Below are 27,980 nucleotides of genomic sequence, written 5' to 3'. Positions count from 1 at the left end.
CATTCTCTAAATCCTTGTAATGCGTTTTACAAAGACATTATAAAGAAACAAAGAACAATTGTTTTCATAGGTCTTAATATTTTATTTATTCATTTGATTTTTCAAAACTATTTTTTCATAATAAATCTTCACTTTGAGGTCATCAAAGAATTGTCACAATAAAAACAAAAGAAGGTATTATAGAAAAATTGTACACAAAAAAAAAACAAAAAAACACACAAAAACAAAAAGCAACATTTTATTCAGAATGTCATATAGTTTATACCTCTTGTACATTCCACACAGTACAAGATAGCAGAGAGGAGAATGTTTGCAAACACTTTTGAAGGGTTGTTTTCTCTATCTTTGTGCTTTTTTAGCTATAATCCAATACTCAGTTTTGGGGGGGGCTGAATTCATTTGTTACTTTTTGAGATTATGATATTGTCTCTCGGTAGACTTGGAGTCCTAAATACCATGCATAATTTGTTTGGTCACTAAGACAAGCAAAAGGATATTGCTTAAACAGTCCAAAATCTTATTTTCCATATGTCTGTTTGCTTTCCAAAACCTATACTCATACTCTTGTCTTTTAATGTTGACACAACAGCAAATAAAAACAAAAAGTTAAAAAATTAACAAAAAAGAAAGGAGTATGTCAAAAATAACAGATGTTGGAGATGCACATAAAGGAGGGAAAATAAAATCTGTATAGCTAATGGCAGAAACGGTTCTATCGCTATAGCAACACATTAACATTTAATTTTCTGTTTTTCATTTGTTTTCGCCTTGGTTTTTTCTAAAAAAAAAAAAAAAAAAAAAAAGTTTGAAGAGCAGGTATACTGTAGTTGGCATCATCTATATAACAGGCTATAAAACACCACTTCAGCCACAGTCCAGAGAGCACACAGATAGTCTTTGCACCGTATATAAACATGTAATAAGATACTTTACGTGCATGGAGTTTTTCCTCAATCTATCCCGAATGGCCCCGGTGTTCCTCGTCATCATCAGCGTCATCTGTCATCGTTTTGACAAACATACAAACAGAAGAAAATCCAACAACCTTTAGACGTGGATTGATATTTAAGGCCTCCACAATTCTCTGACACCTAAGGTTCTGTCCACCGAATGGAAATCAGTCTTTTCTCATCCAAACGTGCAATACTGCCATCAGAAAAGGGAGTCAAGTACTTTGGCTGATTTAACAATCATAGGTAGCATCTCATTTGTAAGTCCTTCATTCCTTTTCCATCCGTCCCATCGGTGAATGTCTGTTTGGATTGTTGCAGATGGTTTAACTGGCTTTTAGAGGGAAAATGTTCCGGCAACACATATACAGGCAACATAATATGAAATACACTTAATTCTAACCAGCGGCCCTGTGTCTCAGCGATCCACAGCTGGAGTGACTATGTGGAGTCTTCTTGCACAGTACCATTTCATTTTGTACACACTTTTCAGTAAAGTTCTGGTGTGCTTGGTTATAAAGTATGTTTTGTCGTTGTTAGTAACAGTATATTGTGCCTTAGTTCAAACTAAGACTTTTTTTTTTTTTTCTCAATTACTATACACAGGTGGATCTCCCCTCCCCTTTTGCGTGAGTTCGTAGCACAGGATCCGTGGGTGGGTTGTAAGGGGGTGGGGGGGAGAAAGTCTGTGAGATCAGACGTAGTACTCCTTGTCCTTGTTCTTTTTATCTTTTTTATTTTTGGGCACGCCAATGGGCTTTTCTTTGACAGCGGCTCCGTTGGGCTGCGTGGCAGAATTACTAATATAGTTACGGCTCTCGTCCACATGGTATGAGCCCTCGTCGCGGTTTCGGTATTTGTACATGGCATAGAGCAGGATAAGAATGCAGAGGGCAGCGGCCGCGACGATGCCTACAACCATTCCAGTGGTGCTGCTGGACTCCCGAATCACCTCCGGGCTGGGGTAACCCTTGGCCTCGGGCAGCGGAGGGTGAGCTGTGGACACACAGGATGGAAGAAAGAGAGAGAGAGGCCGTTCATTACAGCAACAGGGCTATCCATTTACCTCTATATTTCCTAATATTCAACATCATCCATGGCAACTGTATATTAGTCTGCTCACTTGGGTAATTGAAACCGGCACTACTCATGTCTCATATTACACTACGGACTCACTCTCTCTGGTTTCACACAAATGCAAATGGAACCATCTTGCATTTCAATTATCAATTTGTAGTGAAAATGAAATATTTAAGTATTGAAGCCAACAATTCACCCTATGCATTTTTGACTTAATTTTTAATCCAAATGTCATAACTCAGTGAATGACAGACTTCTCTTTGGTGATGTATGCAGGACTTCTCCAATCATTTAGTCCGCTTTTTTTTTTCGTTTTTTTTTTTTTTTACAATTGACTGCAAGCTCGCATTCAGATATTTCTCCATTCAGTCAGCAACTGATGGATAGATCCATGTCTGCACCCTACATTTATTATATTTATTATTCGATAATGTTTCACTCTGATGTATATCACAATATGGAAGAAAAAATGCTACTTCCATTAAATCAACTTTAATATTACTGTAATATTGCTGCTTGGCAAGCCCTGTCTCTTTCTTGAAACCAACACAGAAGTGAATTAAACGGCAATTCATCAACTGGCCGCTTGAGGCTGGCTGCAAAAGTGAGTCAAATCTGCATCTCCCCCATGTTGAAATGCCCAACTTTACAGAAGAAAAAAACATGTTTACAGCCTGGAGCATAAAGTGTCTTTGGTCAATGCTCATGACAACTGTGAGGGGGGTGGATTTTTTTATAACTCATCCGTTTAAATTATATTAAGCCTTCAATTTCTGCATAATTAAGGGTGTGTCCACTTTTGAGTGACAGGTGGATTCCCACTGCAGTGGTCATTAGTCATCATTAGCCGTTTGTCTGCTGTCTGTTAGCCGTCACGTTACCTCAGCTCATTGTCTGACTGTAAAAATAAATAAATTCGGGAGTGCCAAGATGGCGACGGTCGGCTACGCCCACTTTAGGCTTCAAAAACAGTCTTCAGAAACCTACGGGTGACGTCACGGACACTACGTCCATTTTTTTTTTGTCTATGCTGCTAGGTCAATAGTTTTGTATACTAATGGACATTTTTTATTTTATATCAAGATATGGAGGTTAAATTATAAAATAGTTAAATTCATGTCCATGTCTTTACTGTGTGTTGGGATCATTTATTACCTTGTCTGGGTATATTTTGCAATAACATGCAGCTTAGTGTGCATTGCCCCTTTCTTAAAAACCATCCAAGTAATTGTTCCGATCGGTTAATTTACTAGTTTTCTCTACTGTAATGTCAACATTGCAGCTTCTTTCCCAACAGTAATAGAATTATTCAGTTTTAAGCCAACGAAAAAATACTAAGAGGGTTGAAACTAGAAAGAACTTGAAAGAAACCCAAAAATCAATATATCTTTGCCAAATTGATTCCTCTCCTGACGAGATGAGATATCCCACTGAGAACCTGCTTCACAGCACCGTACAGCCTCTTCAGTAAACAGGATATAAACCACAACAACAACACTCAACCTTGCAATATATGTATGTACTGCTGCTGAACGGAAAAAACTTGTTCTGTAAGCTTGTGCTTACACACTTTGCTTATCAAACCGCCACAAAACACATCTGGCTGACACAGATAGAGCGATCAGAATGGATATGTCGCACATTTTCCATGAGCCGTGACCAGTGAGTGAACCTCGCATCCTGGCTATTTATTCCTGGCAGGGAGAATGACGTGGTGGGTGGAATAGTTTGTTCTGATTTATGTCTCTGGGAGAGGGGACAGTAACTGCGAGACAGTGCGACTTCAGGCTGAGTGTAAACAACACCTGTGACAAAGCCGTTTACAGTTTCGGTCCGATCCGCTGCAACTCGCAGGTGCAGGAAAGGAGATGACAAAATACAGCAGGGAATTATGGATGGCGACCTCTGCTCACGCATCTGTTTTTAGAAATGTCGCGTGGAAGGAGGACACTTTGAGGAGCTGTAACATCATTTATCTGAGACCTTTCAGCTTTGGCCAACATTTGATGTTTCTGCTTTTTTTTTTCTGTGCTTATTAGCAAGATCTTTGCATGATTTGTCAGCATATTTTTTTCATTATGTCATGCACATGCTTTCATTGCTCTATGTATAATATGAATGCTGCATAGGCCACTAGCTGCTGTAACTAAGCCAGCTGAACGAATCCAGATTGGGTTAACCTTTGTGCTTCATTTTTCATGTCGAAAGTGGTTTGTGCAGTCGACTGAGTAGCCAGGATTTCTCTGAATGGAGAAATAGGAAAAGCAGTATGTGCTACGCTAGCATGCTCGCTGGCCTTTTCTGAAATTAAATCTCAACAAAATTCGCCAGGTCTCACAATAAGTGATCATGAGAAAAATGATCAAAAATACAGATGTAACGATCTATAAAACGGGTAAAAAATGAAATAATGTGAGCTAAAATTATACAGAAGCACAAAGAAGTTTGATAGGCACAAGTTTAAGTTTGTTTAATATAATGACCTATTTAAAAACTCATCTAAGAAATGAGCTCCCTCTGTGCCTGAAAGAAAATTAAAATACTATATTTACAGCACATACACAGGGTAAAGGATTTAATGAAGTAATAATGTCTGTTTAAAGAGGCAAAGGCAAATTATACAAACATATATTTCGGCACGCACTGTGAACACTTTGATAAATGAGCACATAAACAACAATGCAGCTCAGGTAACAGTGTTTCATAACCGGCAACACAATCATAAAAGCCCTTTCAAGTTAATCTGAGCTCCTGTTCGAACCAGCTGCGACAACCGCTGAACGCGCTAGATTTTTTCAGTCGCTCGGTTTCTATTTCTGCACCATAGCGCTGGATTATTGAACATCAAACATGGATGAGCCTAGGAGAGGTTGTTTTTTTGAAGTTGAGAAACCTCAGATATTTAAAATCCCTCAAGATCCACAAGAAACACCATAAAATGGATGCTACCCGAAGATGCATCATGGAAGTGGCGAAATGTATTCTAGGTTTGACGCTCTTCAGCTCGCCCTCGCTGTTCTGATTGGCTGTGGTTTTGTTGGGTTGAATTCTCGCATTCAGTGTGGGCAGAAAAATGACTTTTCGCTGGAATCTCGTCGCGGATGACACGGCGGACACATTATTTCCTAGACTCTTTTCATTTTTCTGGTGTACAATGTGTCCGCTTGGCTGGATATATGAGAAATTATGCCATTTGGTAAAATGTTAAATATAATGATTGTTTCTCCCCAAATTATAGTGATGGCCACTACACAAAATAATTTTCCTTTCTTTTAACTTGTACTGTAGCAAAATAATCTTGCATGGAGTGGTTTCAAACAGAACAATGAAAAATGGAGAACATTTTTGGTGGAAAAGAACATGTGAACAGTAATAATATAAAAGAAAGATGACTAACCTAACCCACCTGAACTTGGGTCGCAAGGGTCGATGTCCTCATCGTCACTGGGACATTCTGCCGACGCTACCAGAAGATCATCCTGTACCAAAGAGACATAAAACAGATAGAGGGTTAGTCAAAAACACCTTGTGGCATCATTACAGTTTTATAGGACTGATGTGTCATCTAAGGCCTCATGCTGCGAGAGAGAGAGAGGAACGAAAAGGAAATGTCCTTTCCACTGCCACTCTGACATCTCTCACTGGTCCTCTGAGCTTTGACTCTCAGGTGCGATCAAAGGTGTCCTAACCGTAAAATGCCACAACTTTTCCACAAAAACGACCCTTTCTGTAGATTATAACATGCCAAATCGTCTTATAGTACAGTCTTGAGAGACTTCCACATCAAGGCAGCTGGAAATATCGATCAGAGCAGCACAAACACACATACACACACACAAAGATTTCACAAATCCCCTGACGAATACAATTTTGCCGGCAGTTGCTTTATAAAGACTGTCAACGCAGAAACATGGTGCGAGGAGCATCAAATCCGCTCACATCCGTCCGTCCCGCTGGAAAACAATCTCATCAAACGTGCCTTTTAATCTGAAATAAAGCCATAGGAAGCACTTCTACAGACAAGCCATATCAAGAACAATGCACGGCGCTGAGCGGCACAACACATTCTGAAGGAAATCTTGCCTCTGCTCCTGTGATGGTTCCGAAGGGAAAGAAAGCCATGTTGAGATTTCACGGTTTGAATCCCAAAGATGGTATCCGACAGTGGTTTAATAGCTCAGAAAGTCTCTCTGTGCAGGAATTCTCCATCAACTATGCAAAAAGGCAGCGAGCTCGACGTTCCTCTCAGCGCTACGGCAGAAAATTCCATCTGACGATGTCGCTTTGGTGGCATCCATTTAGTGTCTTCACACTTCCCTCTCTCTCTCTCTGCAATTAGCCAGAGTGTGTATACATTTGCCAGCTGGCCAAACGTGTACACGCATGTGTGCTTGTCCCAATAGAAAAGCAGGGCTGAGTGTGTGTGCGCGCACAGGGAGGAAAGACATCGATTTGTCTCTCTGAGCTCACGCAGTCTGCCCACAGGCTGCGGGGCAATGCCCACGCCAATCAGGACCTTTCACCATCATCACAGCCATGCGGACCACACGAAACAACACGGAAAGAGAGAGAGAGGGAGAAGAAAGGGAGTGGAAAGTGGAAAGTGGGAGTGGGAGGGCACCCTGTACAGTTGTTTCAAAGTGGTTGCCATAACCACATGGTTGCCATTTTCCTTGCAGCGATATCTGTTCAACTCCCAGCTCTAAAACACCCTGCAAGTAGGTCAGTGCGGGTGAATAATTTAGATCCCTGACGTTACAGTGCTGGTTTGTGTGCTGCTGTTGCTGCTGGAAGGCTGGATGTGTTGCAACAGGAGTGCACAACCGAGCCCTTGCTTAAGGCCGGCAGCGGTAACTGTCCAACTCTAGAGAGAGAAAGGATAATAACGCAGAGATCCTGGGAGCCTACGCTGGGTGAAGTAATCTATGCCACGCCGTCTCTCATTCTGTGACCTGACATGATGTTTAAAAGACTGCAACTATCATGGACACTGAGATTAGAAATCAACCGAAATGTGGTTTTGTGTCTGATAAAAGGGCTTAATAATGCATAGACTCAGTGTTCTCTTCCTTGACATGACCACTGAGAGAAAGGAAGGAGTTCTAGAAGAGGGATGAACGCGTGGTTTAGCGGTTAAAGATGTAGAGCGGTAACTGAAAGATGGTCCACAAGTGAAGATCCATGAGCTTTCACCATTGTGCCTGAATAATCATCCCAAGTTGTAAGTAAAGCTTGGCCATATAGGTTTGGGATTAGAAAGATTTTGAAGTGTTTGAAAGTCTCTTCTCTCTCATATATATACACTCCAGTCTTCAGTGTCAGATTTGCTGATTTGGTGCTCGAGAAATATTTCTTATCAATTTTGAAAACAGTTGAGCAGCTTAATATTTGTTTTCTTCTTTGGTGTATTATTGTAGTCTTTTTTTATATATATATATAAATCTTTGGTAACATTATTAATGTCTTTACTGTCACTTATAATATATGTCAATTAAATGCATCCCTGCTGAATAAAAGTATACATTTCTATATATAAAAAAAAAATCTTAGTGCCCCCAAACTTTTCAACGGTAGCATGTTTCCAATGATTCTGTTATTGATATTAAATGAAATGTTATTATTAAGCTTCCTAAACAGCACGTCATTAGACTAGTTTTGAGATCCTTGTTAAAATATAGCTGCTTTAAAATCATCTCGAATGTAATAATGTCAATAGCAGAAACACAGAGTCGGTTCATTTCTGTGAATTAGTTAAAACTATCCATTTTGTATTCGTATTTGGCTACAATTACTCTTTAGGTTGCAGCAATGGTAACAATATATATCCAATATATGTGTAATATAGATAGAATATGATAAAAAGGCATAAACTGATATATCGTTCAGCCCTAACTGTATGACAGGGAAAGGAATCTGCTAAATGACTATATGCCATTGTGACTGGCGGCTTTACATGAACATTCTCCACCCAAACCTTTGTTAAGATCTCTATTTGAATTCATCTCACACAGCTGAGCTCCAGAAACCATCCTTCTCTTTCCTCTTTTGGAAACACTGCCCCTCAGCAAAGTGTCAAAACTCGGATAAGTCCTCAGATGTGGCGTTACACAAGCGCTTGAGCATGAGGCTGTTTTCTGCAGAAAAGTCACATATGACTAAGACTGAGCCTTCAGCATCCATCTGCCTGAGCTCGGCGCTCTCCTCCATCCACTGCCCACTCAACAGCTGTGCTGAGGCGGACAGAAGCGGCCTACATTATAACTGGCCATTTTCCTCAGAGCATGTCAAAAATGGCTGGGTGTGCTATCAGACCATCATTTGCGCACACACTCACATACACAGTATTAGACTCCCTGTTTTGCTTGCTCTTAATTACTGCACTGCCAACAGGCACAATAAGTGACAGAGTGCCAAAATAGGCGGGGGAGAGAGACGACGCACACTTCACCTGTGAACACAGAGGGGAACCCAGCTGTGCCCTAATGAGAAAGGAGTTGCCTCAACTCAAACACACACTTTTCAAGCTCCACCTCCATTCATCCCTCTCCAATTATCTCTCAGCTGCCAGACTGATCTACAGAGACAGACTAGAGCCAGCTGTACATGCCCTGGATAAGAGAGGCACAAGAAGTGGGTGGAACTGACCTACTGACCTCTCCAACCACAAACTTACTACATTATGTAAGTAGGATTCAAAATGTATTACTTAAGTCAGCTAATTTTGCAGCCATGAATTTTATATAATGGCTATGAAACTGCATTGCATTATATATGTAGTAGCCTGTGACCAACATTCCACAGGCCACAATCAACTCTATGCGAAGGAGATGTGTTGGAGATGTGCTGCGTGAGGCAAAAATGTATTTTTTTTATATATTTACGGTAGGAAATGTACAAAATATCTTCATGGAACATGATCTTTACTTAATATCCTAAAGATTTTTGGCATAAAAGAAAAATTGATAATTTTGTCAATGTATTGTTTGCTGTTGCCACAAATAGATTGTTGCCGTGCGACTTGTGACTGGTTTTGTGGTCTAGGGTCAAATATTTAATATACAGTGAGGAAAATAAGTATTTGAACACCCTGCTATTTTGCAAGTTCTCCCACTTGGAAATCATGGAGGGGTCTGAAATTGTCATCGTAGGTGCATGTCCACTGTGAGAGACATAATCTAAAAAAAAAAATCCAGAAATCACAATATATGATTTTTTAACTATTTATTTGTATGATACAGCTGCAAATAAGTATTTGAACACCTGTCTATCAGCTAGAATTCTGACCCTCAAAGACCTGTTAGTCTGCCTTTAAAATGTCCACCTCCACTCCATTTATTATCCTAAATTAGATGCACCTGTTTGAGGTCGTTAGCTGCATAAAGACACCTGTCCACCCCATACAATCAGTAAGAATCCAACTACTAACATGGCCAAGACCAAAGAGCTCTCCAAAGACACTAGAGACAAAATTGTACACCTCCACAAGGCTGGAAAGGGCTACGGGGAAATTGCCAAGCAGCTTGGTGAAAAAAGGTCCACTGTTGGAGCAATCATTAGAAAATGGAAGAAGCTAAACATGACTGTCAATCTCCCTCGGACTGGAGCTCCATGCAAGATCTCACCTCGTGGGGTCTCGATGATCCTAAGAAAGGTGAGAAATCAGCCCAGAACTACACGGGAGGAGCTGGTCAATGACCTGAAAAGAGCTGGGACCACGGTTTCCAAGGTTACTGTTGGTAATACACTAAGACGTCATGGTTTGAAATCATGCATGGCACGGAAGGTTCCCCTGATTAAACCAGCACATGTCAAGGCCCGTCTTAAGTTTGCCAATGATCCAGAGGAGTCATGGGAGAAAGTCATGTGGTCAGATGAGACCAAAATAGAACTTTTTGGTCATAATTCCACTAAACGTGTTTGGAGGAAGAAGAATGATGAGTACCATCCCAAGAACACCATCCCTACTGTGAAGCATGGGGGTGGTAGCATCATGCTTTGGGGGTGTTTTTCTGCACATAGGACAGGGCGACTGCACTGTATTAAGGAGAGGATGACCGGGGCCATGTATTACGAGATTTTGGGGAACAACCTCCTTCCCTCAGTTAGAGCATTGAAGATGGGTCGAGGCTGGGTCTTCCAACATGACAATGACCCGAAGCACACAGCCAGGATAACCAAGGAGTGGCTCTGTAAGAAGCATATCAAGGTTCTGGCGTGGCCTAGCCAGTCTCCAGACCTAAACCCAATAGAGAATCTTTGGAGGGAGCTCAAACTCCGTGTTTCTCAGCGACAGCCCAGAAACCTGACTGATCTAGAGAAGATCTGTGTGGAGGAGTGGGCCAAAATCCCTCCTGCAGTGGGTGCAAACCTGGTGAAAAACTACAGGAAACGTTTGACCTCTGTAATTGCAAACAAAGGCTACTGTACCAAATATTAACAATGTTTCAATGTGTTCAAATACTTATTTGCAGCTGTATCATACAAATAAATAGTTAAAAAATCATACATTGTGATTTCTGGATTTTTTTATTTTTATTATGTCTCTCACAGTGGACATGCACCTACGATGACAATTTCAGACCCCTCCATGATTTCTAAGTGGGAGAACTTGCAAAATAGCAGGCTGTTCAAATACTTATTTTCCTCACTGTATATATATATATATATATATAAAACATCATATATTATCTTCCAGAGACATTTTTGGTGCTCATATTTGGCTTTTTCTCTTACTTTTGGACCTTGTATGTAAGTACTGACCCTCAAGACTCTCTAAACAGGCCTGTTGTGTAAAACCATTCCCTCAATTTCCATTTAACAGATACCTATGGAAGCTTGTTTCCATCATGAAATAAAAAGAATTGAAAGATTTGACTTAATTTATTTTTTAATTGTGACTATAACTTGCAATTGTAAGTTTATATCATGCAATTCTTACCTTAAAAAAAATAAAAAAAATAAAAAATAAAAAAAATTCAGTGGCGGAATAAAGCTTCCTAACTTCTCAATTCCTCGTTACTGTAATAATTTGCACTCAAAAACCAATATAGGTTTTACAGCCAGTCTGAGATGGCCAGGCTCAGACACTCACATCCACCTCTATCTCTCCATCTCTTTCAGTCATGAAGATTCTAGTATTCCACCAAGAATACGAATATCTCAGAACAGTGCACCGTCTATTGTTGTTGCCATGGTGACATGAAGATTCAGCCTGTTCAAAATGATAGGAAATAAAAACCGAATCGCCTCGGTGGCTCAGCTGGGACCTGCAAAGCAAACCATTGATTTCTCGCTATCTGTTTTTCTTCTTCTTTTTCTCCATATTCCTTTCCTCCAACCAGAGTGAAAGAAAAAAAGGGCGAGGGAAAGCACAAGAACATTAAAGTCTGCCAGCTAACTTAGCAGCCTGCTAATGAAGTGTGAATATTCATAGAGAGGTCCTGGTGCTAAATGCAGCCTCACTTCGCTGAGAGCTGTGTGTTTAAAATACCGAGAGCTCATACAATGAATAAAAAATGGCCACTGAAGCACTGCAGTATTCTCTAACAAGAACGGTTGAACAAAACAAAAAACAAAAATCACAGGAATCACAATAGAGATACGCCTGCTAGTTTACAACTAGCATGTACAGGAATATATAGAGCTGGCCCACAGGGCCTCCATATGCGCTCACTGACATTCTGTACAAGAGATTCAACTTTTTAAAGATTCAAAAGGGCTAAAACAACACAATCTGACGTGCAGGTTGAATCTCTCCATTTTCCATCTTCAAATGCCGTACTAAGATGAATAATAGAGAACCCAGACCTTTCATGGAAGATGGAAATCAAGATGGCTTCCTGTGCAATTATTCACATATTGATCAAGAATGATTATCATTTAGGTATTATATTGTTTCAGCACATTCAAAAGCTTTACAATATCATGGTTAATTATAACAGTTAATTAATAATCTTTATTAAAGTCAACATGAAATCAAAATGAACCTGATTTATTTTTTATTTCATGTTTCTGGTCATAATGTGAATTGACACATTGGTGCATTTTATTCCAAAGGAAAAAAATTGTTTCTCTTCATATATTTTAATCAAATGTTTGATACCGTTAACTAATAGTCAATTAGTTATTTAGACAGTGTTTTAGCAAACTCAATCAGTTTATAACTTTTCGTGGTCCAATCAGTTCCAGATGGATAAAATCAAGTCTCGCCCTACTTTTTTTCTCGCTTACTATCATGTTTCACATAGAAATATGAAAAATTAAGTAAAATGGCAATACACATTGACTTTAAAAATAATTTGAACAATTAAAAGCCTTATTAAATTAGAATTTTAAGTTAAGTATAATTGTGTTCTATATTATCTGCAAAGAAAAAAAAAAAGAAATATAAAAAAACGGCAAATGCATCAAGACTGAACGAGAAGTTCTCAAAGTACACTTGACTCACTCTGAGAAGACATGTGAGTCACAAGTAGCCATTACAAGCAACTCTCAGGGGTCATCCAAGTGGGAATAAATAAATCTGATCATACACGCTGCCCACAGACAGAACACGCTGTTACAGACTAAAGCTCTAGATCTTAAACAAAGAGTGAGAGAGAGGGGGGGCAACCTGCCGACTTCACACAACACAATACACACACACTTGTTCACAGCACGCTGGGTTAAACTTTACTGGAGGACAGCGCTTGATCTTCACGTACTTTTAATGAGGGGGAGAAAAAATTAGATGCAGATGAAAAAAGGACAGTACAAATAACAGCATCAATGGGCAGTCGAGATGACCGGAGCAAGCGTCTAGTTAAGGATGAAAAGAAAACCGGCATGCCATGAACGACTCTGGAAATGCGAACTCGCTGCAACAGATGTGGACATCGGCGACGAATGGCGCCAGCCTCATGCACGCTCACAAAAGCACTGCAACTTTTTGTTCTTTTCCCGTAACTCCCTCACTGCTGCCCCAATTCTCTTTTCTCTCTGTCTCTCTTTCTCTCTCTCTCTCTCTCTCACTCGCTCTACGTGCAGAGCGCTGCAGACAAATGGTGCATGCCTCTTTCACTGCATGGATATGACAACATCAAAGACTCTGCATGCGATGATGGCTGGATGGAGAAGGACCGTGAGAAAGAGAGACTACCTGGGATGAGGAACAATGCCACCTCGCATCCATGATGGCAGCCTGGCTACACTGTCTGCTTCCTCTATACAGATTTGCTTTTCTGTTAAGGTGAGAGTTTGTCCTCTCCCCCTCTCTGATCTCCCCGTCCCTGCTCCTAGAGCAATAAAAAAAGCCCCACACCAGTAAAAAAGTCCGCTCTGTCAGATCAAAAGTGATGACTGGAGAAGTCCTACTTTGGTAAGCAGATAGGGATGATAAATTGTCTGTGCATCAGGAGAGACTATGAGTGCCTTCTACAGACTAGAAGAGAGAGAGAGAGAGGGAGGGAAGGCGTAAGCAAGGGAGAAGAGAAAACGAGAAAGATACACACGGATAGAGGCGGGAGGGAGAGAGGGAAAATACGGTACGACTGCAAGCCGATCACCTGACTCGTTTCAGCCAATCGCCATCGCCGCTCAGCTTGAGGTTGCTAAGGGTTTGCTCAGTTGGAGATATTTTATTATAGCATTTTTTAGAAAGAGATTGATGTGTGTATGTGGAGAGGAGGGGGGTTGCACACCTTCAGCCCTGCCATGAAACTCCACAGAGACACAACCCACAACCTAACATCAAACACACATGCACACACTCAAAATACATCTCTCCACAGCGAGAGAGCGAATGTTACACAACGGATGGCAAAAAGCTCCACGTTTTCATCTCCACTGGCCCTCCTGCTCCTCTGGGACCTCGGGTTATTCGATTCCATCTAAATGCCTCCGCCAGCTAAACTAACCAGCGTGAACGCTCATTTCAATAGCATTCAAATGCGTGCTTTGGGCACGTAGACGCCCGCTGAGAAAGGAGGGGTGGAACAGATAAAGAGAGATACGCGGCAGGCGTCTGTTTTTCGCACCATGGTCAGTCTCAGAGGACTCTATTTGTCCCCCGCGTCTGCAGAATCTGCACACAAACGCAGCTATACATTATGAATGTGACAGAATTTATAAAAAAGGAACATAAATGAGGCGTCTAAGGTCTAGACGGCGACATGATAGGTAGGAGTATCTGGTTTATCATAAAGGCTATCCAAGCAACATAAAAAATCCTTTGTGAATTAACAGGGTCATCAATACCCAAAAGCACACAAATTAACAAACGTTTGCAATATCTAACACCTCCAGAGAGAGAGATAGACAGAGAGACAGAAAAAAAAAAGAAGCCCAGGAAAAGTAGCTGCAGCAGCAGTCCATTTTATTACTCGCTTTGTGCCAACTCAAACAATCGTATTGATTGACTGATTTAAGCGGTCAGTGTAAATGAGCACTGGGACAACAGTGCATGCAGAGCAAGTCACAGGATCCATTAATTGGACAGAAGTGGGGGGAGAAAAAGCACAGGAATCTGGACCAGTTTAAACCCATCCGTGCTGAACATTGTCCTGCCCTCATGATGCAACAGAATGAAACGAGCTGGTACCTCATTATAGAGTACACGTGAATCTTGATGCTGGACTGTTGTATTTTGGGAATTGTGACACACATAGATCACAAATATATGCACATCTAATTGAGGTCATTTAAATAATAGAGCTACTTATACTTACTACTGGCACTGGGTAATATACATCAGATATTCTGGCAAGCAACATTATGCTATTTTATTTGACTACTTTGCGACTGACCCTTTTCACATTTCCGGGTTTCTCAGAAGCGGAAGTCGTCCTAGTTGGGTGATCTTCTATAGCGGTGAATGAGAGAAAACATTAAATGTATTATTTGTGTTCCCATTTGCTCAAACAGCCAAAGAAAAACTCCACAACAGTGTTTTCACAGCTTTCAACGGCAGTCAGAAGAAAGAAAGATGTAAATTTGACCATCACTCCCATAGCCGCTGTATTATAAACAACTTTACAGCAGCGTTAATTTTTTTGTAATTTGATGCAAAGGTAATATGATGAAGAATAGTGTTATAAACGTACAATACATGAAAAATTGTAATATATATATATATATATAATTATATATATTTTATATATATTTCTGGATTTACGATGCTGATTAAACGCGTCAAAAAGCGTCTGTGAAAAGGGTCCATTGATTTGATTCATTTTCTTGAATCAGTTCAAAATACCAGTTTCAATGAATCAACTAAAAACTGTAACTTTACCTATGGGTGTCGCTGTCAGACAGTGTTACTTTATAAAAACGGGTGACTTTTACATTTTTTTAATGTCACATTTTGTAATATTTGAATTGTTTTATGTAATATCGATTATTTTCTCATCCAGTTTTTTTTGTTGAGTGCACCATTTCAAATCATAAAGGTAAAAGAAAACAAATGTAACCAATTTTCAAATGCAATCTCAATATATATTCCCACTATGCAAGAACTGATTTGTAATGACACCAGGACCACATACTGTAAACACATTACAGTAATTCTGAATATTTTCACCAAGAGAGAGAGAGAAAAAAAAGACCTATTTTGCATCTGATGGATTAAAATCCACTCAGCACCAACACAGGGCATCTATAAACGCACGACTTTCACGTGGCACACGCCCACGCTGCCATTTTCTAGGCAGAGAAGTGGCGCTTCACTGCCCTCTGCCCATCTCTAGATCTAAAAGATACCCCAGGGTGTTTAATGACATGCACAGCTCACATAGGAAATGCTAATTTATTATTTAAAGCCCAGCATATAGCCTATGGCCCGCCACAGCAAGATGTCCCTGTAGATCAGAAAAAAACACACTGGTTCATGGCACGCCAAATCCCATCGAGCCAAACACCACGGCCACAGATGTGAAGGGATATCAGAAACACAGCATCAAAAACAAGACAGAACAGCCAAATATCCACACATAAACATGGTGATACAGGTAAAATGCAGGGAAAGTATACTTTAGAGAAGAAAAAAAACAAAGAGGAAGAGTGGGACAGAGGATAAAGAAGATAATAAAAAAGCTGTCACTTCTGAACATCAGTCGTGAGGGTGGTAGTCACAAAGGAAATCAACTTCTGATGGAAATATTAAACATCTCATCTGTCAGTCACAAGCAGACGGTGCATGCATGTGTTTTTCTAAGCATGTTTGGCTCCTTTGAGACGACCTCAGTTGTTTGTTTGTTGCGGCTGCTGTTTGAACAGAAACGAGTAAAACACGATGCTTGGCTTTCTATCATTAAGACTTCTTTAAAAAAAAAACAAAAAAAATGCTGTGAGCGGCAGTGAGCCAGTGTCAAACAATAGCAAAACCAGTTTATCTGAGGATAATCCAAACTCCACACGTCATTTTAAGATTAAGCATGCTCACAGAGCAGATCTGAAGCCATTAAATGAAAAAAAAAACTGGTCATGCAAAGTTAACAAAATCATTCCAAAGACTACAGAACTCATTTACACTACACACACATTTTCTGTATCACAAGCAAATCAATTGGTCTGCATGAAATATTATTTCCTTCTGAGCCATTCATTTGTAAACCATTTGTACAATAAAAATGATCTCTATTATCTACGACGCCTTTATCTTCAAAGGCGACGCTGACAATCTGGGACTCAAAATCTCATTTAAAGCTGGGAATGAAAAGAAAGTTTTATAATTGTGAAATTTAAAACAAAGCAATAATATGAAACGAAACAGAACATTTAAGATGTATCACTACAGCTCACTAATCAAATAATAATTACACGGGTCAATTATCGACATTCATTTTTTTTGTCTTATCTCTTCGTTTATTCAAATATGTATTAAAAATGCAATTCATACATAAAATGAACAAAATTCATTTCGATCTTTTTTGGTTAGTTCAGATTGTAAAATGTATGAAATAGTTAATATTATGAAATACATCCCCATACTTCATCAGTTGATTGATTACATTAAGAATTGGAAACCTTTTTTTTAATCAAATTTCTGAAATGTTATGTTTAAATATGCAAATGAGTCATTATCTAATTAAATCTGCAATAATTTGCATAAAAAAAAATCAAAAAAAAAAATCTGAACATTGATAAAGCATTTTTTATATTTTTTTGCCATATTAGAGTCAAAGGTTTCTACAGAGGGGGTTTTGGATATCTCTTTTATCACTCATAAATCTGAAAATACGGTCAACAGCCAGAAAAAATATATATTTTCACCAATTTTTTAGGAATACAAATCTGACAAATATGTGAACTTGTAAAAACCTTCAGAATATAGATAGGAATAAAACTGTAATGTTTGGTGTATGTAAGTGCTGCTGAAGTGGAGATTGCTGCTGAAGTGCTGAGAAAATCACGTTTTTGTCAAATACTACATCCAGATTGGATTCAGAACGATGATCAAAACATAGATGGGGTAGATCGCCTGCACAGTCCTATACCTGGCTCACCCTGAGTCGACATTTCAATCGGTAACATTAGGCAGTTTTTATTTATTTGCTATTTAATGTTTGTGATCACGTTATTTTACAAATGCATATGATTACATATGATATCGCTTGTTTCTGCTTTTTCTTCACGTGTCTTTTGATCAGGAGATGAAGATGCCTAATAGCACCCCCATATTGTATAACTGTTACAACACCGAAAGCCGGAAAATTCCGTCAATGGCGGGGAAAGAGTTAAAAGTGTATTTTGGAGCTTTTCTTTCCACTAGTCAAAAAAACTCTCTATGAAAAGCCGAAAAGCCAAAAAACTCAAAATTGACACATGCATGAAAAAAAACAAAACAGTTTTTGCCTGTAGTGTCTCGCCTTAATGATATTTGGAAAAAAAATAACCTGAAAATATATTTAAAAACATTTGGAAATAATAATGTAAAAAAAGTAATAGATTACATTACAATTTTATTAAATCATTAGGTGATTAAATTGAATATTTTCTTGAACATTTTTAAAAACCAACATAATTACCAAAAATACCCATAAACCAATAAAAGATTTTCCTTATCTTTATTGTGAACTGTAATCAACTGTAATCAGTGAGTATGTCACTCACCCATATTATATTATATAATCAAATAATAATTCATGTACATTTTTCAGCTAGTTTAATTCACAAACTTTTCATACAGATTGAACAATTACGTATCTATGCAGCTGACTATTCCTTAGCGCGCTGCACAGCAATTTTCACTCTCTCAAGTGACACTTAAATTCCTTCAGCCCTTCTTCCAGATCTCGGCTAATTCGAGCATGTTTAAGGGGGAGACCTCGGCGGACACCCTGGAAAAGTGTTAAGAAGATGGAGAGCCCAAGAAGTTCCATTAGCTCTTATTACAGAGAGCTCTCCAGTCTAATGGCCGCCCCCCATCTAATGGGCAGCACAAAGGCCTGTAATCAAAGAACCACAAACTCCTCTATGATTTCATATCCCTCTCAATCCAGCTTTTATCATTAATTAGATATTAAAAATCCATCTTAAAAAAAATGAAGCGGTTGATTTGGACAGCGCAGCTGTGCAGAGAAAGAGAGAAAGAGGTTGTAATGGATGATAATGGAGCGCAGATGGCGCAAACTTAGAGAGTGGCGTAGACACCGCTGTGCTGAGAAGAGAGGAGTCTCATATTTCCATGGCAACATTTACCATCATTGTCGGTGTGCTGAGGGCGGCAAGCCCACCATTTTGTAATGCAATCCCACAGACGAGGCCATGATAAGCCAACCTCACAATCGGGCGCTAATAGATCGAAATATGTTATTGCACAACTATCACTTTCACACAACGTGCCTGGAGTGCCCTTGAGCAGGGAGGTAATTTAATATGCAGTGCCAGAATCAGTTTTAACCATATCAAATTACGATTTTATTGTTGTGGAGGCTAAATCACAGTGTGTAAAGTCACGCACGAGGAGACGAGACTGAACTGGCCTTGGCAAGCCTGTCAATCACGCGGCTCAGCCTCCTGCTCTGACATGTAATTACAGTGCCACCGTAATTAGAGCTCACTGTCAGAGCCCTGAATGATGAGAGAACCAGACCGACCGGAGAGAAGTAGTAAAGGAGAAAAGCATGTCCACCTACACGGCGCTCATCTACCCTACTGATTTCTCCCCTTTATGGCCCCGTTCCATTTGCCTGTGGGTTCTTCTCTCTGTTCACACAGGCTTATTGACTGACTCCAGTCTCCCAGCATCCCCCAGCACTCGGTCTCATCCTGAGCCACAGCACATCCACAAAAGAAATGGGCCAATCACTTTATGTCTGAAAGCAATTGAACTGTGCCGGGCCGAAAGCCTTTGTCGGTTCGATAATGTGCGATTCAGCCGCGGGCACGTCTTTAAGTGCCCTGGTCTTAGACTCGAGGCCTCTTTTGCTTGAAAGAGCATGGAGTTCAGTTTAAACCGGCCTCGTTGCTGTCTGGGTCACTTATTGAAATGCCACTTATAATGTTTTGGATGGTACAAGAGAAACTGAGCGAGTGTATGTGAGAGGAATAGAGAGAATAGCTGAGAGTAATGATGTAGACAGCCAATTACAGCACAGAGCTAAACACAACACACTGACCCAGACAACACACAGCCTGTCTGCTTCAATCTGATCGCACCAATCGGTTCCTACACTTACACGGAGCCAATGAATCCTCATGACTTCTTCCATCTTCCATGGCCTTTCAAGTTGTTTATGGTTACTGGATAAATCATTCAAAGCCAGACCTATTCGCTTATAAATCATTTAGACCAATTTATGAAGTGAAGAAGCATTTGCTTAAAGACCGCACAGCATAACTAGCATAACATGTTTCATTACATTAGACATTTCCAAGCCTGGAAAACACAATTTTGAAGGTGCTCCCAGCATCGTTTTCCTCATTCAAAACATTTTATACACAAATAACAAACAAATATTACTTTGTCCCAGCCCAATACTCACACTTGTGGTTTTGACCACTTGAGAGCGCGTGTATGCGACAGGAAGTAAGTGCACAAGACTGTCCCAAGTCAGAAAAAACACCCTAAATCCGCGTTGGAGAAGTATTTGAGGCTAAGCATATTCCATCATTCATCAGGTTCAGGTACTCACGTGTGCCGAAGTCATTAGAAACTTTACATTTAAATTAATTCGATAAATGAATTGCAATTTGGTAGTAAATTTTAGTATTGGTACAGAGATGAGTATATTTTGTAAAACATTTTTACAATGGCAACTGCTTTTTATCATTTAATTAGAAGCACCACAATTAATTTGTGCCATCTGTTAAATAGGGACTACTGAATAGACATTTAGAAGTGCCAAGTAATGAAATAAAAAATGTGTTAAAGCTCAGTAAAAAAAAAAAGTGTATAATCAAAAGTTCTACGCACACTTATGGTCTTCACACCAACTGAACACTTGGGCTAAATACGCGGTAACCCACCTGTTCTTAGACATTTTTACTTGTGGAATTAAGCAATCACGTTTGAATGTTAACAGTGCATTTTTACTAGGGCTGGAACGATGCGTCCATGTGACTGATTACATCGATTACGCACAGTTCATGTTCATCCCTAATCCCCTATCATGTTTCACACAAAACAAAACTCTAGAGCAAATGCTAATGGCTATTATGGAAGTGCCGCTTAATGGGTTAGTTCACCCAAAAATGAAAATTCTGTCTTTAATTACTCACCCTCATGTCGTTCCAAACCCCTAAGACTTTCTTTCATCTTCGGAACACAAATGAAGATCTTTTTGATGAAATCTGAGAGTTTTCTGTCCCTCCATAGACAGCTATGCAACTACCATTTTGATACTTAAAAAAGTTCATAAAGAGATTGTAAAACTAATCCATATGAATTGAGCAGTTAAGTCCAAATTCTCTAAAGAGACATGATCGCTTTATATGATGAACAGATTTAATTTAGGCTTTTATTCACACAGAAAAATAAAAAAATGAAACACAAGCATGTTTGTTTGACATGTGAGAACCAACACTTCTGCAATAACCAATGAGGTTTGTTCTCACGTGCCAAGCAGATTGGGTTGAGCTTCTGTTTATGTTCGCTGATCAATGTTTATATGTGTTTTTATCAATGTTTAGCTGTGTATAGAGGGAAAGAAAACACTCAGATTTAATCAAAAATATCTTCATTTGTGTTCTAAAAATGAACGAAAGTCTTACGGGTTTGGAACGACATGAGGGTGAGTAATTACTGACAGAATTTTTGGGTGAACTATCCCTTTAAAGCTGCATTCAGTAACTTCGGGATTTCTTCGCTGTATTCTCGCTTTTTGCTCGCAGGTTTCTCTCTAGAGCTCCCCCCACAGCTTCGGAATAGATATTTGACAACACTGTTGTAAAAACTCGTTGGCTATTCTCAGACACCAGAGGCTAGCAGATCAACGACATCAAAGCAGATGGGATATTCTTTAAAACGTCTTCTTCATTCGGGTTCGGACAGCGTGAGGGAGCGCAATAATGACAGCATTTTAGCAGATTTCTTTTGGCCGTAAAGCAATTGTTTACATCGCGAGACCTGATATCACGTGAGACTTCCTGACGCAGCGGCCGTTGCAAAGTTGCAAGTGCGTATTTTCCGCTCACGGGCACCAGGGGGGTGCGAAACGACCACCATTCAACCCGAAATAAGTAATATAACCATTCCAATGACTCCGAAGCTGTTCAGTTAAGGTAAAAAAAGTTACTTAGTTCACCTTTAATACGAGCCTGCACATTTTCAGGACTCGCATTCAGCAACAGTATTAAAAAAAAGTTTTATCACAATTGACAGTGTGTTATTAAATAAGTCCAATCGAAGCATGAATTCAGCCATCAGATATTTTAAGGACATTAAGCGCTTACTACCCGAGTGCAGAGAGTAGGTTTGAGCCGCGCGCCTCACAGCACGCCGGATATCTGCGGATGAACGCAAATCATTTCTCCATCTCTTTGAGTAAATTAAACTCATAATGCTTATACAGTTCACTGTGGCTCTCACATTATATGACGTAGCAGACAACTAGTTGTCCACGGTTCCATTCATTCAGCGCAGGTTTGTCGAAAATGCGGTTGTGAGTCCTGAAAATGTGCAAGTGTCAGTTCAGACGCTACCATAATAGCCATTAGCATCTGATCTAGAGTTTTGTTTTGTGTGAAACATGACAGGGGATTAGGGATGAACATAAACAGTGCATAATCCACGTAATCAATTACGTCGACACGTCATTCCAGCCCTAATTTTCACAGTGGCAACGTTAACTGAAAACTTTTGCTGTTCCATGATAAGTCCAAAGCGACTGCCATAAACATAATCGTTGAGTGCATCTGTAAAATTCCCAGTTGATTCCAAGTTTGTCATGAACGAAAGAACCCTAGAGTTTTCCAATCCATGTCACATTCTGACAAGGAAGAAAATAATACATCAAACACTCAGCATCAGCTTTCACAGGATCTTGAACTAGAATAAAGTGGCCGCTGACCTGTGGAGTTGTGGTCTGCTTGCCCTGGCGGTTGGATGCAGTTGTAGTGGTGATGTCGGTGATGGAGGGCGACGTTTCTGAGCGGTTGCCCGTTGCGGAGGCGCTGGACTGGGGCGTAATAGAAGAGGAGGGCATATCTCCCACCAGCCGGGCGCTACCCTCCACACGCACGTTGGGGTCGCCCTCGGCAGCCATGTTAAGCACTTTTAGGCCATTGTAGTAAAGCCCTGAGAGCTGGCCCTGGAAGGGCCGACTGCCCTTCTCCCAGCCTCCAATCTTTATGGTGGTCTGACTGTTGAAGATGGTGAGCTGTCGACCTGCCGGAGAAGAACGTTACAGAAAATACAAGAGTGTTCAACGTCCCGCTCCCCCACGCCGTAGAGACGCACACATACACATGCACACGCTACAAACATAGACGCGCACACGCACGCACGCACACGAGAAAACAGAACTGATGGAAGTCCTGATGGTAAAACACACAACAACCGTAACCTTATTTTCCCTGGGGATTATGAAGCAATAAATTACACTAATGCTAACAGCAACACTGGTAATTTATCGACTGTAATTTAATGGCTGCTGTTGGCACAAAGTAAATAAATGAAGGGGATGAGAAAGCTGGGTCCCAAAAAAAAAATCAATGGGACTTTGCTAAAAGGACAATCAAATACATACTAAGATGAGAGAAAAAATATTCTGTATCTATAAAAACAGATTTCCCCTTTTACGTGAGAAAATTACTTTTATTCTTTTAATAATACAGTCGTTTATTGCAAATTACAAAGCCTGTATGCACAGGTCTAGTAAATTTTATTGAGATTGCCTTTCAGCAAGGGCAATGGCAATTAAAATTAATTAGACTGAAATAAGGTTTATGTGAGAATGGCTTTACAGCTACATGACACATTACAAATGATTCATCATGGTTATAATTCCATTGAAAAGGGAAAGCAAGAAAACAAGCATACTTGAAAACAAATCACTTTGAACGATTCAATTTGTTACATACATTGCAGCATGCATTCAAGTCTTTTCCCTTCTTGTGTGTTTAACTTGCTTGTTAAAGGGACTTCATATCTGATGCCAATAATCATTGAAGCTATTTAAGAGACATTTGCTTTGGGTTTTTAACTGTCCACTTTAGCAGTTTCCAAAAGAAATATGTTTAGCATGACAAGTAGATATGCATAAATAAATTAAATAGTGTGTACATCACTATGAATTCAAATGGACATATACTTTAATTAGTCATTTAGATTATTACAGCTGGAAAATAACATTATTTAAATAAGTATTTTAATGATGTAAACATATTTTGTTAATGATTGAACTAACTTCAGTTATCAGTATATTACCAGTCCCTTTAACCTCTGACAGGTTTACAAGTACAGTATAACAACACATTATTGAACTGTACAGTGCAAATATTACAAACTACATTTGTTTAATTTTAAACTTGGTTATACAGGGGATTTATGTTTTAGATGGTTTATTTGCTGTGCAAAATATCACTTGCTTATGATCAAATTATCTTTTATTTAAAGTTTTAATCAGTGTTTTTACCTTTGTCGAGTAGCCATTCGTCAACTACTCGACCAAGCCGATATGGGATTCGCTGTCTAGCAATCGCCAGGCGTTCGTTATCAATGTTGCCTTTAAAGTTTAAAGAGACATTTCATTGTTAAAAATCTGAAAGGTCAAAGATTAAAACCTACAGTGAAACATATGCCCTAACTGTCTGTTTTTTTTCTTTTTCCTCTTCTTTACTTTTTTCATTTTTTTTATTTGGAACACCAAGGTTGCATACATAAGAATGATGAAGCTTTACAGTCAATTAACTCGTAAAATTTAAGCAAACAAATTAAGCCTATTTTAAGCTATGTTAAATATGCACCTACTCTTCTTGTGTTAAGAGAAACCATACAAACTCAATCACGTTTATACAACATATCACTCCTTTACATAATACATTTACAAAATAGTAATCCTTTTAAATCTTTTTAGCAGATTTTTCATCTAGTTATACATGAAAACTAGCTCATTTTAATCTAAATATTGTCATTACAGTACATTCCAGCGTTTTGCAACCAATTTGATTTTAGCTTCACATTTGCTATCTAATCTAAGGTATTTTCAGTCATTTTTAATATGATAAATTTCACATTATCAGATCACAATACATTTAAAAACATCAAAGTAGCAGAAAAAACACTCAAAGGATTAAAGCAACAGGAAGATTATCAGTTCATCAGTAATGCATGTAAAATCAGTCACTATTCATGTTCATGCTCCCCATGTAAATTTGAAATTGCTCTGACAAAAGCTTTGACCTCAGAGATGCCATATGCGCACATTTAGAAACTAGTTCCCTGCGGGGTGCGACATTTGACCTCGAGCGGAAGCTGTGCTTAAATGTAGATATTTATGCAACATGTCCAGGTTGAGCCAACTACAGTAGCTCTATTGAATTGAGATTATTTGAAAACATTTACTCCTCTCCCATTACAGCCCACACATAATTACCACTCCTGACTTCACCGGGAAATGCAACACGAGCCTGACTTGCTCCGATTTCCAAAGAGTATAATTACGCCTCACGTTTTTTACTCTATGAGCCATTAACTTGTTATTTGTCAATCAAAAACGAGTCTCGCTCTCTCTATATGCGATTAAAGAACGATTAATATATGAACGGTGTGAAAATGCTGCCTCGATGAGACGTAACAAGAGTAGAGTAGCAAGTCAGCCTGAAGGCTATGATGTGAGAAATTCAGCGAGAGAATTAACTGCAAATTTCCATTCTAATGTGTCCTCATTTCCCATTAACATGTGCACAAATACTGTACGCTAACTTTAAACTTCAACAAACCTGTACGACACTCCTCCTTCTATAAAAAAAAAAAAAAAAAACTCCACTGTCTCTTTTTCATGTAATAAAAGTGAATATGAACATTTTTTGGTGCTTGTTTGTCATCTGAGCTTGATCTGTATCTCTTTACTTGAATTATTTGGAAAACAGTGGCAAAGACATTATTCAAACCTCCTTTTGTGTTCTACAGAAGGAATAATGTCATACAGGTTTGTAACGACAAAGGTGATCGCTAAAATTTCTTTTAGGCACCAAAGTTTAAGCTTATATCACCACGTGAGTATGGCTGCTCCATTCGACTGCACTTTTGAGTTAAAGCTCTTTATTCTGACACTGAAATGGCATGACTAAATTGCTTCTCAAACACAGTACAATACTGTTTTTGATAGGTAATTGCAGAAGGAGAACACCCGCGGACAGGGAAATAAGGCTTCCTCAGGGCTGCACATAAGGACACATGGAGTGTTTGATTCTGGACATGAGACTAAGAGTGCCAATGTAAAGCTGTGAGAGCAGAAAGAAGGCCGAAACTCAGTCCATTATGATTTCCTCTTTCTTTTTACTTTCATTCATTTGTATTTCCCCCCTTGTATTTCCCCGTCTTTAATTCTTTCCTTTTTTGTCCCCTACCATGTGCAGTCAGGATTAACTGTGATTTATGTCTACTTGTGCACTTTACCTAGAGTAATCAAAAGTGAAAGGAGTAATTTGTCTCAAATCACAGCTTAAAAGAAACCAGACAAAAAGGGGGAAAAAAACAAAAAACAATAGGAGTTCTTGAAGCGGGATGGACTGGATGACTAAGGGCAAGTTATGTGCATGATTGCTTGAATGCACATAAACACGCACGCACGCCCACCCACTCATACACATACACACGCAGTGGTCATGTTCTGTTTAAATGAGGGGGCAGTTGCCTGAGGGCCTCTCTGTAAAGTGAAAATGACTGCCTAGTTAGCTTAGCATGCTAACAGTCTGACAACTCTTGCCTTTATAAGGCTAAGGCACTTTCCTGCTTCAGCAAAGGCAGTTAAATAATCCAAGAAAACATGTGCTCTTATATATGTTCTACATCCATTTGTAATGTTGTGATTTTCAAAGACAGGATCAACATCTCAATTTATTCGCCCTGCCAGTCTAAACCTCATGCTGTGGCCATTTTGTACCCAGCAGTAGCTGTATGGCAGTAACATTATAGGAACATTCCACTTTTTATTTTTTACTAAATATGGAAAAGATCCACTTAAATACTTTGCCTCCACTTGAAATTTCTTCAGGTGGACATAAAGCATAGGTGATTTGCACCTACATGACACATTACAACTCTTTAAATTTGTCATCATTTTTGCTTAAAACAGTGACTGTAGTAAAGATATCTTAGTTTATAGGTCAGTAAAAAATGAAAATGTTGCCATCATATACTCACCCTCATGTCGTCCCAAACTTGTATGACTCTCTTTCTTTTGTTGAACACAAAATAAGTTTTTTTTTTTTTTTTTTTTTTTTTTTCTATATACAATGGAATTCAGTGGGTGTTTATTTCAGTCAAAAGAAAAGAAAAACTTGATTGTATAAATTAAATTTTTTGGTCAACTATTGCTTTAAGCATTATCATTCCCGCTAGACAGTGCCGGACCTTAGCCTGGTTCTACCAGACTCTCGTACATTTCATTTGTACTGAGAGTCTGGCCTCTCTCCATTGACAAGCGTTAACTTCCTTGTAGGCGGGTACTCTGTTGAAGTTTAAAACTATTGGATCTGCCCAGAGCCACTCTGGATCTGCCAAAACCAATCGCTAACCTTTGGTCGTGACGTAACCCTACAACTCAAACTAGCGCACGACCTCAACGTCATCGTTCTCAGCCACTCCCTCTGTTCGCTGATTGGACCGCCAAAAAATGATCGGAGAAAACCAAAGAATACACCACAATCCCAGACGTAGTACTGAAGGGAAATAAAATTGAGCGGAAGTACGCAGGAGGGCGGAGCCAGGCTAGCCGGACCTCCCCATTCTACAGAAATCAAGATATAAAATGCAATACAAAATGCTCCTGGATATGCATCCATTTACATTTAGATGCTATTTTGATTTTGATTTAATTTCAATTTTAATTTGAGTTCATTTAATTGAAATAATTAAATCAGACAAGACCTCAGGGAATATATGCATTTCATTTTGAAAACCCAATCTCTTAGTTTAATACTTACCTTATAAAACTATCATTTATATGTATACATATACATTATATATAAAATGAAGATTACTTGTACCCTACAGCTATGCTAGTTACAGAACTAATTGTTCAAGATAAACAAGCTGCTCTTTTTGTTCTCCCTCGAACTGGTTGTCAATTTAAATTCTATGCATTTATTATCTCGTCTAATGCGGAGCTGAGTCAATCAAGCACTGATTAAAATGAAGCGGTCATGACTAATTTTCTTTTTTAAATATTTCAGTGGAAAAGTTTCTTCCACTCTGCCATGGACATAAGATGCATTAGTATTCAGGCAATCACATGCGCACTTCTCACTAAATCCACAGACACAATGGAAACAGAAAGCCGAGAGAAAATGGCACATTACAATGGCTCC

General features: G+C 39.2%; 1 protein-coding gene across 20 annotated transcripts in view; it reads right to left on the bottom strand.

Annotated features, from left to right (window-relative positions):
* Nucleotides 1–784: 784 nt before the first annotated feature.
* nrxn1a (neurexin 1a) overlaps nt 785–27,980 on the bottom strand; it is a 187,350-nt gene continuing 160,154 nt past the window's right edge. For 10 of the 20 annotated variants that reach the window (XM_084434093.1, XM_084434106.1, XM_084434109.1 and 7 more), the window contains 4 exons: nt 24,083–24,172; nt 22,517–22,833; nt 5,428–5,509; nt 785–1,946 (listed from right to left, as the gene is read on the bottom strand). In XM_084434093.1, coding sequence (XP_084290219.1) covers nt 1,645–1,946; nt 5,428–5,509; nt 22,517–22,833; nt 24,083–24,172 — 791 coding nt within the window. In that variant the 3' untranslated portion in view covers nt 785–1,644. The remainder of the gene's footprint in view (nt 1,947–5,427; nt 5,510–22,516; nt 22,834–24,082; nt 24,173–27,980) is intronic. The other 10 variants (XM_084434112.1, XM_084434095.1, XM_084434096.1 and 7 more) reach the window with 3 other exon arrangements.

This window comes from Rutilus rutilus, assembly GCF_951802725.1.
Source record: "Rutilus rutilus genome assembly, chromosome: 16".
Classification (NCBI taxonomy): Eukaryota; Metazoa; Chordata; class Actinopteri; order Cypriniformes; family Leuciscidae; genus Rutilus; species Rutilus rutilus.
This window is presented reverse-complemented; position numbering and strand designations above follow the sequence as displayed.